The sequence below is a fragment of the Embiotoca jacksoni genome, unplaced genomic scaffold (assembly GCF_022577435.1).
Source record: "Embiotoca jacksoni isolate LCO1_2020_lvr unplaced genomic scaffold, fEmbJac1.0.p SCAF_14, whole genome shotgun sequence".
Taxonomy (NCBI): Eukaryota; Metazoa; Chordata; class Actinopteri; family Embiotocidae; genus Embiotoca; species Embiotoca jacksoni.
This window is the reverse complement of record NW_027185274.1, coordinates 1,993,994-2,010,000: the sequence shown is the minus strand read 5'-3', so window position 1 is coordinate 2,010,000 and position 16,007 is coordinate 1,993,994. Positions and strand designations below refer to the sequence as shown.

General features: G+C 45.4%; 1 protein-coding gene across 1 annotated transcript in view; it reads right to left on the bottom strand.

Moving 5' to 3' along the window:
- The window catches only part of chrd (chordin), a 19,317-nt gene extending 4,204 nt beyond the window's left edge, over positions 1–15,113 (bottom strand). Inside the window, exons 1-14 of the mRNA XM_069147438.1 lie at positions 14,969–15,113; positions 12,604–12,707; positions 12,351–12,477; positions 10,073–10,216; positions 9,856–9,973; positions 8,779–8,866; positions 7,457–7,598; positions 7,047–7,184; positions 6,818–6,900; positions 4,748–4,895; positions 3,289–3,395; positions 2,119–2,398; positions 1,739–1,980; positions 1,528–1,641 (exon numbers count right to left, since the gene is read on the bottom strand). Coding sequence (XP_069003539.1) covers positions 1,528–1,641; positions 1,739–1,980; positions 2,119–2,398; positions 3,289–3,395; positions 4,748–4,895; positions 6,818–6,900; positions 7,047–7,184; positions 7,457–7,598; positions 8,779–8,866; positions 9,856–9,973; positions 10,073–10,216; positions 12,351–12,477; positions 12,604–12,707; positions 14,969–15,113 — 1,980 coding nt within the window. The remainder of the gene's footprint in view (positions 1–1,527; positions 1,642–1,738; positions 1,981–2,118; positions 2,399–3,288; positions 3,396–4,747; positions 4,896–6,817; positions 6,901–7,046; positions 7,185–7,456; positions 7,599–8,778; positions 8,867–9,855; positions 9,974–10,072; positions 10,217–12,350; positions 12,478–12,603; positions 12,708–14,968) is intronic.
- Positions 15,114–16,007: the final 894 nt, after the last annotated feature.

Sequence of the window (16,007 nt, the reverse complement as noted above, 5' to 3'; positions counted from 1 at the left end):
CACACCTGACTCAACGCTGGTGTCGAGTCCACTTGTTAAGTGTTCTTAAATGGAGCGTTTCTCTGCTCCCAAGCAGATGGCTGTTTATGTGTTGGACCTGTTTTCTATAAAAACAGCTGGAGCCGACAGTTGTTAGTTAGTTAGTGTGTGTGTGTGTGTGTGTGTGTGTGTGTGTGTGTGTGTGTGTCGTCCCTTTCCTTGTGAGTACCTAGCAGCCGGCAGAACGTCCTCGAGCTCTACACCTGCAAAGCTGCAGCTCTGGTTTAGTGGTCCTCGGTCTGTGTTGGCGCCCCCGGTGCCTAATAAACCGGACCGTTCTCTAAAGTCTCGGCTGGTCGACGGCACCCGCCGGTGAGAAGGTGCGTTCGTGTGGGATAGCGAGTGCAGACACATAAACACTCAGACGGTTCAAGGACTTTACTCCACCGCTCCTCTTTTCTTTCTTTAATGTGATCCCCCCCCCCCAAAAAAAAAAAAAAAGGCCCGGCCGTTCAGATTTAAGCTTGATTTAATTCAGACATCCGACATTTATTCAATGTTCATTACTTTAACCTTCACTTCGATCTGCAAAATGTCTAATTATCTTCAGCGTCGAAATATATATACCAACCAATTTGTAGAGGTAAGACTTTAGGCAGGAAACCAAACGACGCGGCTTGTTGGTATTTCACTGTGTGGTTGTGATGAAATAGTAAAACAGCTGTGTGGGTCACTGGATGTTCTGTAATGGTAAAATGGTCATGTCATACTTGGCCAACCTGGTTGTCATGGACATTGATATTTTCATGGCACAGACAGAATTGCCTAAATACTCTCTACTGCTGAAAGATGCCTGATTTACTAACTACGATACCGGCGCTACAACCACACGGTAGCTGTTTGCTGTTTTCAATGAGGGTAAATCTCATCTGCATGAAATGAGCCGATTCAGCTTTTACCAAACGGCTCCATCAAATCACTCCGTTTCAGTAAATTGTAAATAAGAACACTTTATTTCACTCTTTTCAAACTCATTTTTGACCTCAGGTCTGTCTAAATTATTTACACTGCAGTGACTGGAGGCTTCCAGCTCCGACCGATGGCATGTGAGGCGTTTAGGGAGCATTGGTAATTTGTAGTGTCTACCGATAGCCTGCATCTGCATGGACATCTGTTCATGGTAGCTACAGAAAATAGCCCGGGTTACACTCTCCCCCTCTAAACTGCATGACAACCAAAGATTTGTACTGTAATGTGTAACTTTCTTTTTTTTAAATGTATAAAATTGGCATAAAAAAAAAAGTGTCATTCAGGCACCGGTATCAAAGTCAAACTAACATAGATACGGGTTTCAGATTCTATTGACTCTCGTTTGAACCCTGCCCTTTTCTGCTTGACAGGAGAAACTGAAAATAAATGACTACACTGCAAACACACAGATGTATTATTCTAATAGTTGTACATTCTGTAAGTATCTGTGGAGAAACGTATATTTTAAAATCACACAATGAAAGTAAGACCGGAGGTGCTGTGGTTTTGTTTACGTACCCGTCCTCGTATTTCTCCCCGAGGGTTGGTCTTGGTGCTGACCTGGATGAAGGCCGTCCCCTGGTCCAGGTGTTGCAGTAATTCCACACTGATGTCCTTTAACACTCCCTGAGCCTGGAGGGGAGAAAAGATGAACGTGTATTATTTTACGCATTTGCATACGTGAGCGGCTGCCTGTTCAACCAATGTGGTGTGTTTCCGTCTGCGGGACCTGTGAGCCGTAGAAGCCGGTCAGCAGCCTCCTGTGTGTGGCGCTGCTGTCGTCCAGCTCTCCGATCTCGGCCAGTCCGTGGAGGTGGGTGTTCACGGTGAGGTCGTCGCTTTTGCTGAGCCCCGCCACGACGATCTCATAATGCAGGTGACACTGTTTGTCCACGGACACCCAGGCGTGGCCAGAAGCTGCCGTCCTCACCGGTGGGGACACAAAGTGTCCGGCTAGAAGGGTGGGAAACTCTGGGGGAGGAGGAAGAAGAAGAAGAAGAAGAAGAAGAAGAAGAAGAAGAAGAAGAAGAAGAAGAAGAAGAAGAAGAGAGTGTTATACATGAAGTCCACCGCGGCCACTTTCCCTCGCCTGCCTCCATCGGTTCATACCGTGTCGGGGCGCCTCCAGGCCGTTATAGTGCAGCGCCTTGATCTGCCCCCTCAGCTCCCCCTCCTGGCTGTGTGCCGTGGCCAGGTTGATGAAGAGCTCGTTCTGCAGCAGCATGTGGATGTGGCGAGCCTCCAGGCGACTCCAGCTGCCCACCGCCCGCCCCGAGGCCTTGCTGTACTCCGCCGTCAGATCGTACAGGACCGAGCGCTTGTTTCTCCGCCGCGGCTTCAGCTCGATGGAGAGGCCGACGACATCGCTGCTGAGACCTGCCACGTGAATCTGGAGGAAAAGGAAGCGGGAGAAATGCTCAAAGCCCCTTCCACTCTAAATGGGTTTTGTGCTTACAGTTGCTTTGTAACTTGACTGTGCAAAAAGACACGCAAGTAATTACAAAATGTCCTCGTTTTTACATTCTGGATTTTTTTTTAGCAAGGGGCAAAGCGAACATGTATTTGAAATGGATTTATTCAGGTAATTGATCATTTTTATGTTATTATTTCAAGCTGAATAGATGTCTCTTTCAGTGGTGCTTAGTTACGTTTGCTGTGGTTTGATTTGATTTCAGGTCAGCTTGACTTGACACCATTGAAAGGGAAAAGGAGTCCCACTGATTGTTTCAATGTGTCGGAGTCTGGCTTTACACTGTTTAATTGTTTTCAGGATAGTCCATAAAACACATTAAATTCACCAGTGTGTTAAGGATTTCTTTTCTGATCGATTTAACACCTCTGTAACATCCAGCTGGTCTGGTGCGAACCAAAACACAGATGAGTATGTCGCAATCATTTCCATTCATCTGTATAAAAACAGCTGGATGAAACTGAAATGTCATATTCCCATCACCGTTTTCTTGATGTTTGAGTGGCGCTCCTTTATGACATCATCTCTGCTCTGGTTTATGTTAATGTCTCGTCTTCTTCATAAAGTGTATTATTAAACTAGGATTAGGCTTATACTGTAAGAGTGGCGTAAAATGATCAGAAGTAAACAATTACATCACAATTATTTGGATGACATTTACTCGTCAACTAAAATGTCATGATAGCGGCGGGCAGCTCGGTAAATGTGCCAGTTTAAGTGTTTTACTGCAATTTATCACAAAGATTGGAATATGACAAATATTGGTTAAAATACACCGATTTCAAAAGCAGCAGTCTCCCTCTTCATACCTGGTAGTCCAGTGTGCCGTTGTCGTGGAGGTTGAAGACAGCAGATCCAACGCCTCCCGTCTTCCCCGGGCTCAACGCGTCGCCGCTGGACATCACACTCTGGATAGCTGAGCAAGACAAACACAGATTCATATCAAAAAAAGAAATCCACATTCCCGCTCGCATTACTTATCTGAAAAGCCATCGCGTCTCCCCTCGGACTCTCCCTCCCTTAAACCTTAGCGGAGCCTGACAGCATGCGAGATGAGGCAATGATTTCTGTCATGTTAACATTTTCTGGTTGGCTGAAGGAGGGGAAGGAAAAGGGGGCACGTTATATTCCCTCGCGACTCGCAGCCACGCACACACTGCAGCCACGCGCCCGGACTGTCATCCCGTCACAGAGAAAGAGTCATTGAGGGGACAGATTCAATTGAACCACTAATCAGGAGGCGTGTCCGCTTGTGTAATTATGTGTGAGACCTTGGCCCAAAAACATACATGTTGCTGCGCACACACACACACACACACACACACACACACACACACACACACACACACACACACACACACACACACACATATATAGAAAAGCTCAGCCAAGGTTAAGCCTTCAGAATGAGGTAACCCTTGTTGAATGCAGCAGGCTTAAAAAGGTTGAGCCGAGAGGACAGGAGGGAATGAGTAACAGAGAAGGACGGGGGAAAAAAGTGGAGAGAAAAATGTTGAAAATGACACAGAGACCGAAAAAAAAAAAAAGCCAGAGAGGAGGAGTGAAGCCAAAAGAGAGAGGAGAGACAGAAAGACTGGGAGAAAGAGGAGGCGAGAAGAGAGGGGAAGGAGCTGTGTTGGGTTTGAATTCTTCACACATGTTGATCAGAGCACTGGAGAGTCCGGTCCAGCAGACCGTGACCTCGGCAGCATTATATCTTTACGTATATTTATCGATATCTTTGTGACGATAAAAGCGTCTGTCAAAGTGTTTCCGAGCGCTGATTCACGTTCAAGTATGCGTCCTCTGGAAAGCCCACGCGTGCGTGCTTTAATGGTTTCAGAAGAGGGCCGTCCACCACATTCCTGAAACCTCTTCCTCTCCGTCTGTCTCCGTGTCTCCATGTCTCTCTCTCTCTCTCTCTCTCTCTCTCTCAAACACACACACACACACACACACACACACACACACACACACACACACACACACACACACACACACACACACACACACACACACACACACACACACACACACACACACACACACGTGTCTTGGTGGACCACCAAACAGAAGGTCTATAAACGTGGTTTCCTCCCCCAACGATAAGACTTGAAAGAATGGAGACGGGAATTAAAGAGCATTCATGGAGGAGAAAGACCAGAATGGATGGATGAGTTCAAACCAATAAAAACACATCCAGCGACGCACACGTGGAGGGAAACCAGCGTCACCTGCGGGAACGTGTTTGATAATAGAAGTACTTACTGTCACAGGATTTTCTGCCGGTGATGAAGCCGGAGATTTGTTTGGGATCCGCAGCCTCCGTTGCCACGGTGATCTCCAGCTGACCACGAGATAACCAGAAGAGTTCGCGGCTGTTCAGGTCCGTCAGCACCTCCGCGAAGTCCGGATCCTGCACGGAGTGACGTGGTGAGCACACGGCTGAGACGTTATGTGTGGGTCAACAAGTAGATAAATATAAAAGCATATTCCACTGAAAACAAATAAGAATGTCACTTTCGATGTCGGTAAAACACGGACATGTTACCAGACTAACCAAACTCCCATTTTATTTAAATGAAACACAGGCTCGTCATTTGTTTCCAAAAACATTGGAGATTTTTCTTCAGTTTATATGATACTAAAATAAATTTAATGCAAAGAGCAAAACAGATCTCAGCCCAATGAAATCTCTTCAAGAGAAAATAAATACAACAGTTACAAAGGCATCACAAAGTCCAGAACCATTAAATACACAAAGTTCTGCTGCATAAAAAAAACACATGACTGTAAATCAACCTACTCACAGGCACACATTTCAAACTCTGGGCAAAAAAATACGGGTTGCATTGCCTTAACACGTTTCATACTGAGAGCCGTTTAATTTCAAGCGGGCAGAGCAGACTCCAAGAAAACGTTGAGAAATGTTGGATTAATAGGACAGATGTACGAGCGTGTTGAAGAAATGTTACTTTTATGACCTCGGGGCCTCAGTTCAATATAAATATACATGTAGCATAAATCCACACAGCGAGGAGCCAAAACAGAGCGGGAGTGGAGACGCGGCTGGACGGAGGGAAGGTGGCTTTTATTTGGGAAAACGAACGGACAGAATAATGAGAAGGAAGTAAGGTGCAGAGGGTCATATTGTTCTGTGTAAATCAGGCGGAGCGGTAACGCTGTCGGGATTTCTACTCTGCAAAAAAATAAAGGGAAGCATCACCTTCAGCTACCTCTGTTGTTTATAAGCCTCTTTTATTTGCCTGCACTTAAAACGAGTTGAGTAGTTTGGGTTTCAGCGTCTTGCTCTCGGTTTGAGAGGTCGTGTGACCGTTTGCTGAGCTCAAATTTTTGCACATATTTTGTCACGTGCGGCCTCTCTCTCCCCGCTCGGCCCGAAAGAAGCGCAGTCGGTCCTTCACGCGATTCCTGGCAGAATTAAAAACAGGCCCGCCTTACATCACCCCCCTCCTCCCCCCGTCCCCCGTCCCCCGCCCCCCGCCCCCGCCCCTCCCCCCACTCCATCCATTTCAGCCCACAGGCCACTAACCACTGACATGTGTGAGGAGTGTGTACGCAGTGCATCCTCTTTACCGCCCCCCCCCTCCCTCCACTGTTTCCTCTGCATCTCATCCCTCGCTCACATCTGTCTCCAGCAAAAAAAAAAAAAAAAAAAAGAGCCCCAACTCGCACACACACTTTCTCTCCTCTTTTGTGTTCCCCTCGCTCGTCCTCTCCCATCCATTTATCTTGTCATGTCTCAGGGTTGTTGGCTGTGATCGGAGCGGCGGCGACAAGATCCCGGGGATGTGGTGACAAAACCACATCCGTCTCCATGAGGAGGAGGAGGAGGAGGAGGAGGTGTGTGTGTGTGTGTGTGTGTGTGTGTGTGTGTGTGTGTGTGTGTGTGTGTGTGTGTGTGTGTGTGTGTGTGTGTGTGTGTGTGTGTCGTGTGTCGTGTGTGTGTGTGTGTGTGTGTGTGTGTGTGCGTGTCATATGTTTCTAACTGAAAACAACACTGCTCCTCCAGTAACCTCCTCGACTCTCAGTCTGCCCCAAATAACACTTGTTACCTAAAACTTCCCACTTATTTGACTTGGTGATGGAGTTTTTCTTTCTAATTATGTGCAGGAAACACTGAATGTGTTTTGTTTTTTTAAACGGTTTTCGGTGCACATTTGTGGAAGAGTTTGAAGTTTTGGAGCCGGGTGCTGCACTGAAGCCTTCTAATGATCAGGAAATCCCTGAAAACACTCTCCATCAACAGTTTATGCTGCTTAACAAGGCCGCTCTGATCAAACTGTACATGGCGGGTAAATGTGTGTTGTTACTCACATAAGAGGTGATGTTGGCTCGGATCTCTCTCAGGATGTGTTGGCGGTACATCAGCCCGACTCGGATGGGCACCAAAAGAGGATCTGAGGAGAGAGAGAGAGGCGGTTTTTTTTCCACTGTCACTTCCTGATATTCTGGGATTTGTGGGAGTTTATTGATTACCGATCGATTATTGATTCCACTTTACTTTAGCTTTACTGTGCGCTGTTCTCCTCCCGCCCTCTCTCACCTTTGTCTTTGTGTTTGATGAGGCCTTGCAGGATGAGGATGAAGTGCAGGTTGTTCTCGGTGTCACTCATCGTCAACATGGCCACGCCTCCCATGCCTGAATTCTCCTCCTCTGATGTCAGCAGTGAGCTGAAAGTCTCTGCACATAAGACACGTGCACGTCAGTAGAACGTATCTGCATTCTCTTACGGGATCTCCGCGCTGTAAACAAAGCCAGCTCGTTTTAGCTGCATTAATCCATACAAAGCCTCTGACGGTTACATGAGAAAATATACAATTCCACTGCTTTGTAAACATTGGGTTCATTGTGTACTACGACCTGAGGACAAAGGCATACACATGTCTAAAGCAATATTAGAATAAAGTGAAGCATGAGAAGGCTCCGGTGTGATATCCCACATGCACACACACCAGCAAAAAGCGCCCTGTGTTTGATGATCTTTCCCTCCACTTCTTCTCGTCTGCTTGTTGATGCCGTCATGCTGATGCGCATCTGCTCAGACTGCAGCTGTCGCAGGAGAGGCTTAGCAATGTTCTTCCATACTCCGCAGATCTAAACACACACACACACACACACACACACACACACAAAGGCAGGTAAATTGCAGTGCCGCGGCGGTGACGATGAATTGGGGGATTATCAGGAGATTTTTCATCTTCCTCTTGCTCATGAAAACACACTTAGGACAACAGACAACACATGTACATGTGCTAACTACATCAAACTGTGGGACTGTACTCTGATCCCCAGGCTGCACAGCTTCAACATAAAACCCCAACTTCTCCCTGAGAGTGCAGGGAAGAAATGTGGCAGAGTGCCGGCACCTCATAACTCAGAGTTCAGGGGTAATCTCCATTTTAATTAGTGATACTCTCTGTCCCTCTGCTAAGCGGTGATGTAACATGTGAAAAATTCTCTCTTTGCAAAGTTTTGCTCCAGCTAACCCCCCTCCTCCTTCCTCTATGTTGCCAGAATGTTTTCTCTACGGTCCTCTGGTGCTTGACGCTGACATTTATCTAAAAATAATAATAGGCCAATTTCTGGGACCTGTATTTAGAGGGGCTCCTGCCTCGCTGAGCAGACTGTTCAGGTCTGAAGTGGAATGTGGAGATGTGTGTATTTTGGCAGGAAATGATGTGTAGTGATCGAGGCGGACCGTAGGGACTGTGTGGACATGCATGCATGGTTACTACGGTTACACCAACATATCAGTTCACTGATTTATATGGATAATAATGGCTTTTTTATTAAAGTCAGTGTTGTACACCTCAAACTTGATAGTGTGTGTGTGTGTGTGTGTGTGTGTGTGTGTGTGTGTGTGTGTGTGTGTGTGTGTGTGTGTGTGTGTGTGTGTGTGTGTGTGTGTGTGTGTGTGTGTGAGTGCATGTTGATGTTGACTCTAATCAGTTTGTGATGTTTAGAAAGAGGCAGTGGAGCAGAGAGGAAGTGTCCCTGTGTGTGTGTGTGTGTGTGTGTGTGTGTGTGTGTGTGTGTGTGTGTGTGTGTGTGTGTGTGTGTGTGTGTGTGTGTGTGTGTGTGTCTCTGAGTGTGTTTACCATTTATTATTGCAGAGTGAGTTATGGGAGAAGAAGTCAGAGTTTGAGCACAGAGTCACGGGGTGAGAGCATTTATCATGCTGGTACTTAATTTGTGTCTCTCTCAGGAAACTCACAGACACTCATGCACACGGAGCATAAACAACAGGAACGGAAGCAGGAGATGATGTTTTTACCATGTCGGACTCTCCTTTGGGGACTTTGTACTCAAAATCAGGGGTCCCATCTGAGCCAAGGAAGACTATTTTACTGGGACGTCCCATTCTGCAAAATGTGGGTGAGATGCGAGTCAGATGCAGGAGTAAAAGATTTCATATATACGGTTACACAACAAGTAGTTCAGACTCAGAGATCTGATTGGTCAACTGGACATTTGGAAAGTGCTCAAATCAGCGTGACATCACACCCGGCTTATCACTAGAAATATCACTCCGCCATCTCCATGGCAAATATCATTAGGAGTAAATTTCATATAATATGCAAAATAATATTGTTTACATTTTTTTACGGGCCTCTTAAATGTGACCCATTTGGAGAAATCAGGTCTTTCTTTTTCCTTTTTGTTGCTTTGAGCACCCGTACCGTCACACCACGGACAGTCGGGCACTTCAAATGATGGCGGCGGCTAGTTTGACCAATTTAACACACGAGATTTAAAAATACATGAGTCCATTGATATATTTTTTTCAACGGATATCTTAGTCACAACAAAACTGATCTAGCAAAGCAGTTTTGTGTTTCTATTTATTTAGTTTATGAAAACAATAAAATGTCGCTTGAAATCATCTGTTGGACTACTTTCTGAAGTAGTAATCATTGCATACGTTACAGAGTCTGCTGACGCAACTAATTGTTTTCCAGTTCTTAGTCATACCCCTTGTATTGCCATGGAAACGGAGACAACACAAACAAAAAGTTTTATATTTCCAGAGCGAATTGCCCCACAATATGAATATTAAACATTTTGATTACATTTCTTTTTTTAGTTGTGAACTTGTTGTATAATCGCAATATTGCCTAAATGTCATACATTGTATTTTTGTAACTCAACTTCTCCCAACTCCATAATGCTGACGGACACAACAACATGCTGGTTTAAACAATAGAAACATCTTTGAATACTTCAGGTTTGTTTGGGATAAACAGGAGAGGAGCTGGAAAAGTTGGAGTGAGCACTGATGCGACTGTGGCCGATCACAAAAGTGACACCTTGAGACTAAAGCTCCAAGAAAACCCAAAGGGGGGTGTTTCACCTCTGGTACGTGATGGAGAAGGTCAGGCTGGTTCTGCTCAGGGTGAAACGAGCTCTGGCGACTCCACTCGAGCTGGGCAGCCACGAGTCGGTCACCCCCGTTAACACTGCGACAAAGTCTGCGGAGGGAGACGGAAGGCGGAGAGCTTTCAGTAGCGCGTAGGTGGAGGAGTGCGAGGCCTAAACACACGGTGTGTCGGAGGGTGCCGAACACTTACCGGTGCGGCTCTCCCCAGGCAACCCGTCCTCCGAGCTCAGGTAGGATCTGTCGTTGTAAGATTTGTGGAGGTCGTCCTCCTTCTCTTTGCCCTTCTCGTGGAAATATTCAAAGTTGTCCAGCACGGATTCGGGCTGTTTTGCACCTGCAAAAAAAAACAACAACAAAAAAAAAACGAAAACTGTTTAATAACTTGAAATGTCTGCTGAGCACCTGACTGTGACTAAAAAGGATATGGTAATATAAAGAGTTGCTGTAGCAACTGCACGCTGGCCTAAATCAATTCTAATTTGTTCTGATTTTGTAAAAATATTCATCTGTTTTATCATTACTGTCTGTAAAGAATCTCACTGGAACCCAATACAGATTTTTAGTGTCAGCTTTTCAAACTGTGTTTGTCCCTGGTGGGATAAAAACTCATTAACCAAAACATTTCAAAACACATTGAGCCTTAATGGTCTCCTACGTCTGGCGCACAGATGAAACTCCTGCATCGGCTGTTGTGTTTCCAGTTTGGATACAAAGTGAGAGACGTGGTGGATATAAAGGATCAGACGGGATCTGGAAATGGAGGCTGACCAGGACAGGTAGAGATTACAGAGAAAAGGTGGTCAAGAAAGAGTGACGTATACGGCGTCAGAAACATATTTCAACGCCTACTCCGTCTGTCCTCCTCTCTGATTTCTGTCTCCCGTCTCTCAGCCTGGGGTAACTAACCAGGCTGGTCTCCTGCTGCTGAAGAGCTGAAAGGGAATTGAAAGCGACAGTGGCGTGCGATCCTAACAGTGACCCGCTGTTCCACACAAACTGCTGTGTGTCCTGATGTAATATGTGACACATGCAGTGTTGCTCACTCGGCCAAATACAGCGGCTCTGACATGTTCTCCAGAAAGAAAACCACACACTGTCTCTTAGTCACACAAATGTTATTTCTCCCAGGCTGTTGTCTGACGAGCTCAGCTTGACTGTCTGCTTACTTTCTTTGTGTTTTATTCTTTCTCACACACAGACACAGACACAGACACACACACACACACACACACACACACACACACACACACACACACACACACACACACACACACACACACACACACACACACACACACACACACACACACTGATCTCAAATCTCATCATTCCTCCCTCACTCCTCCTCTGCTCCACCAGGCACGCTTGAGGGCTTCTGGGTAATGTCACTCTCACTTCTCCCCACTTAGCAATCCTCAGGTGCACCACTCATTACACACACACACACACACACACACACACACACACACACACACACACACACACACACACACACACACACACACACACACACACACACACACACACACACACACACACACTATTTTCCATCACTTGCGAAAATATACTAGGTGCAATGGTGCCAAAGCTAAGACAAACACACTCAACCTTTTCCTTAAAACTTGACCACAACACACACACACAATCATGGGCCTGTCCAATTCTTGACACACATACACACACACACACAGCATAGTGTTGTCCCCACATTGCTTTACCTTTACTTTCCATTCCATTACCAGACATACAACGTAGAAAAACACCCAATCGGCTGAATAACAGTGCAGCATGAAGACCCACCCTGTGTGTGTGTGTGTGTGTGTGTGTGTGTGTGTGTGTGTGTGTGTGTGTGTGTGTGTGTGTGTGTGTGTGTGTGTGTGAGTGTGTGAGTGTGTGTGTGTGTGTGAGTGTGTGTGTGTGTGTGTGTGTGTGTGTGTGTGTGTGTGTGTGTGTGTGTGTGAGTGTGTGAGTGTGTGTGTGTGTGTGTGAGCATGTGCAGGGGAGCTCTAACTCCCTATTAAGGTGGAATTGTGTGTGCAGCCAAGTGTAGACAAGCTAAGTGTGCATGTGTGAATGGGGCTAAATAGATGGGTGCTACTCCGAGTTGAAGCTGGTTAGAGAAAATGTCCATTTGATGCAGCTGAATGGAAAATCCATCGACTTGCTCATTGTACCCAACAGCTGTTCTGAGGGCTAACTAGCTGACCCAGCAAGAAAAAGAAGAAACTGAAAAAGAAAACTGGGAGCGCAACAGGGAAAGAGGAAGAAAGAGCAAGCAATGAATCACAAAGAGAAGTCACTGATGTGACAAAAGGAGGAAACCAACTGAGAGCAATTCATTTTTCACCAGAAGGGTTTTGAAGCAATTTAAGCTGAGCTTGCATGTTTTTTCAGCTGACTATTTCTCATGCATTTAGGAAAAATCCAAGAAGCCAGAAAGCAGCAGGGGGTGAGTTGTGGGTGATTACCTCGAGGACAGGTTTTACAGCAGTGCCCTGGCAGCAGGATGGGATCCTCGCAGTCCGGGTTCGGACAGTCCTGCTTGATGTTCTTGCAGTTCACCTTCCCAAAAATCTTACCGCGACGACTCTTTTGCTGCCAGAGAAACGCACACGTCAGTCAGCTCACCTGGAGTTAATGCTTGAGTTCATCTTGCTGCTGCTGCACATACCGAGTTAAAGTGACATGTTTAGAGTGAGATCACTATGAGATGGGACTTACAGATTCGCAGTGGCACTGGACGCAGTGCATGACACCGAAGGGCTCCCCCAGATCTGGGTGCCACGTGTCTTCCAGCAGATAAGATCGACCTCCAAATGAGCATCCTGTAACGAAAACATTTCTGATTATACTTGGCTTTCTTCAGGGTCAAACATTGGCTAGTTGTGATCCCAATTCTTTAGCTCTTTCCAAACCAGAGAGTCTTGATGAGAAGTGAAACTAGATGATGATTTCAGGGGGAGCAACGAGATATGAGCTGGACTGTGGTTTCTGGTGTTTAAGAGCAAAAGAAGTACAACGTTGGGGCGTTAAGTGTCAGACAGTCCTGCAGGGATGTCAAACTGCACAGACTGAATCACTGTACCCATTTTCATATTTAACAACAAATAAATCCAGCACAGCTCACTGCCCAGGCATGTTGGAGGAGACTGAAACTGCCTGGATGCCTCGTGAGTTTTGGGACTCAGCCTTGCATCCTGTCTCTCATCTAAATGATCCATGAACAGCCATTGGAGAGACGTGCAATTTTCCACTGAAAGATTATCGGAGAAATATACAGAATGTAGGCCAAACCTTGTTAAAAAAAATATATTTTCTGAAGTAGTTTAACAGGCATATTAAATACACTGGATGAGAGCAAGAGGCAGGAGGAAATATATACTATAAAGTACTTGTGGTTTACACAAGACTATTACAGTGGATACCATACAAAATAGGACAGTTTTGTTTTGACTATGTGCTCAAGCAAAGTTGATCTGAAATGAGACAATGAGGCTACAGTGGTGACTTTGTGTTTATATCCACATCAGATGAACAGATACAGTAGAAACCTGTTTTTTTTTTATGGACAATACCCTACGGGCTACAGACAAAAAGGGCTACGGTTTCTTCAATATTTACCCAAAGTGGTTGTGAACCCCCTCAAACACTCTTACAGCTGAAAGTCGTCACATGACAGTCCATGTTTCACTTTAAATCCAGTATGCAGGAGTAAAGCCACAACTACAAAACACACAGGAGCAGGACTGCCTGCTGATGTCACAGGAGATCAGAAATAGCTGTAAAAGTGTTGTTGTTATTGTACAACAATCCTAACTGAGTGTTTGTCACCCTGAGTAACTGTAGATCTTTTTGGTTAGGATAACTGCCTGCAAGCAGTGTGTATGCGGTACGCACCCAAACTTGATGTTACCCCTGGCCAGCTTCTCTGATGGCTCGCCTCGCTCGCTGCTACCAACCTGGTTCACATTATTCTTTCATTAAAGTGACTACACACTTTAAACAGTCCGGTGGAGTTAAGAGGAGCCAAACTGTGAGCCGCTCGCTCCGCCTGCCACTCGTGTCTCTGCAGAAATAAATCATCTCGGAGGAGCCAAAGCTTGTAATGGAAAGTCGATTGATTACAGTTTCCAACGTTGAATTACACGTTAGCAGGCGGTGTTTAACGTGGAGTTCCCACTGTTTTGAACTCCAGAGCAGCTTCCTTATAAAAAAAATATATATGAAAAAAACAACAACCCGCAATGAGCTTTGTACGTAGGGGCTTTCACACATGAATCAAAAGGCATTCACTGCGGTTATGACTCAGATGTTTGCCGCGAGTTTACACATGAAGCAACCTGGAACTGAGGGATATTTTGAGGAAACTCGCTGAAATGTGGGTCCGTGTGCCATTAAAGTGGGAGAAGTGGGAGAAGTGGGAGAAGTGAACGGTTCATGTTTTGTGTTCGTAGTTTTAAAACGTGATCGCGCCGGGTCAACGGGCCACTTCACCTCCGCGTGCAGTTTTACAAGCGGCTGAGCTGCGGTCATAACCTGGCGCCGGGGAGCGCGTGCGGTCGATCATCCCACACTTCACGACGAAAACCGGACAGTTGAAAGTTTATTGCTGTTGTTGTTGTTTTTTTTTACCGCAAAAGCAGATGAGTCATAAATAGACTGCCAATATTAACAAAATTGTCGGCTCGCTGCAATTCGGCATTACTGCGATATAAAAAAAAAATCTGCATTAATTTAAACTAAATATGAACTTTTGATATTGCTTTGCTCGCTGCTGCCTCTATGGGTTAAACGCAGTACACAAACCAGGGTTAACTGGGTTTTAAGCTTCAACATAGTTGGTAAGATGCGTTTTGCTCGTTGTATTGCGTGTTAACGGAGTTAAAAAAAAAAAAAAAAAAACCTGGCTTTAAAGTCTGGAGCCATTTTACAGTCACGTAAAATGTTTCATATTTGGAACAAAGTTTTGCTGTTATGGATTCCCTCTTCCATCGACACTTCACAGAGCCTAATAAAAACACATTTCTTAACAGCAAGAGACAAACTTTTGATGTAAAAAAAAAAAAAAAAAAGATGTTGTTGTTACCTGACAAGCCTTTGGAGGGCTGCGGTTCTCTCTCGGACTGGATGGGCAGAGCGGGTGACTTGAGCCGCGAGGCCGCTCCGCCGTTCAGCCACGACGCGCAACTCAGTACGCACAGCAAGGAGCGGAGCGCGCAGGGAGCCAGCATCCCAAACATCCACAAAATAGCTCCCTGAAAACTCCGGTGTCGAGTTAAAGCGACTAGTTTCACTCACTGGTTGGAAGGGAAAAAAAAGCAAAAAAAAGTTTCCTCCTTACATCCAAATGTCTGCTGACTTTAGTTTAGACCGTCCCCTGTTTTGAATCATCCGAGTCGGAGTGAGACCGAAGTTTTCCGAAGACAGGGAAAAGCCAACTGCGCCGTGTGTCTTCTCCTCAGTACCAGCAGCCTCCTCGGAGCCCCGTCCCGTTCTGTTTTATAGCCTGCTCCCCTGACAGCTGGAAGCGGCCACCGGGCGGGAGGAGGAGGAGGAGGAGGGGGAAGATGAAGGATGGGACGGGTGGGGGTGGGTGATGGAAAGGGAAATCGACGCCTCCGTCAATTCATTAACGCTTAAGATATGGAAACGAGCCCGAGTCGGTTATTTGTATCAAAACTTAATTTACACTATTTAAACAAAAAACTCAAAACTTGGCTAGTTTAATCTTCAGCAATGCATTCTCTTCTATAAGATCATCATCATGTTTGTATCGTTTCCGTTCTGTAATAACCATGTATCTCTACAAAGTCAACAAGCAATGCATTTTGCATTGAATCCAAGTGGGTTTTGAAATTGTTTATTTAACTGAAAATGTTGGAATGTATCCTGAACCCATAAAGGAACATCTGATCTTTCACTTTATCAAAAACAAATGTTTATCTCCAAATTTGGAGATAGATGGTTTTCATTGGACAGAAATAATTAAAAAAAAATAAAAATAAAAATAAAAAAAACCCTGTCATCTTAAACTTGTAACTAAATCTGTTAGACAAATGTAGTGGAATAAAAAGTACACGATTTGACTGAGATGTAGTGAAGTGGAAGCATAAAGTTCCATAGAA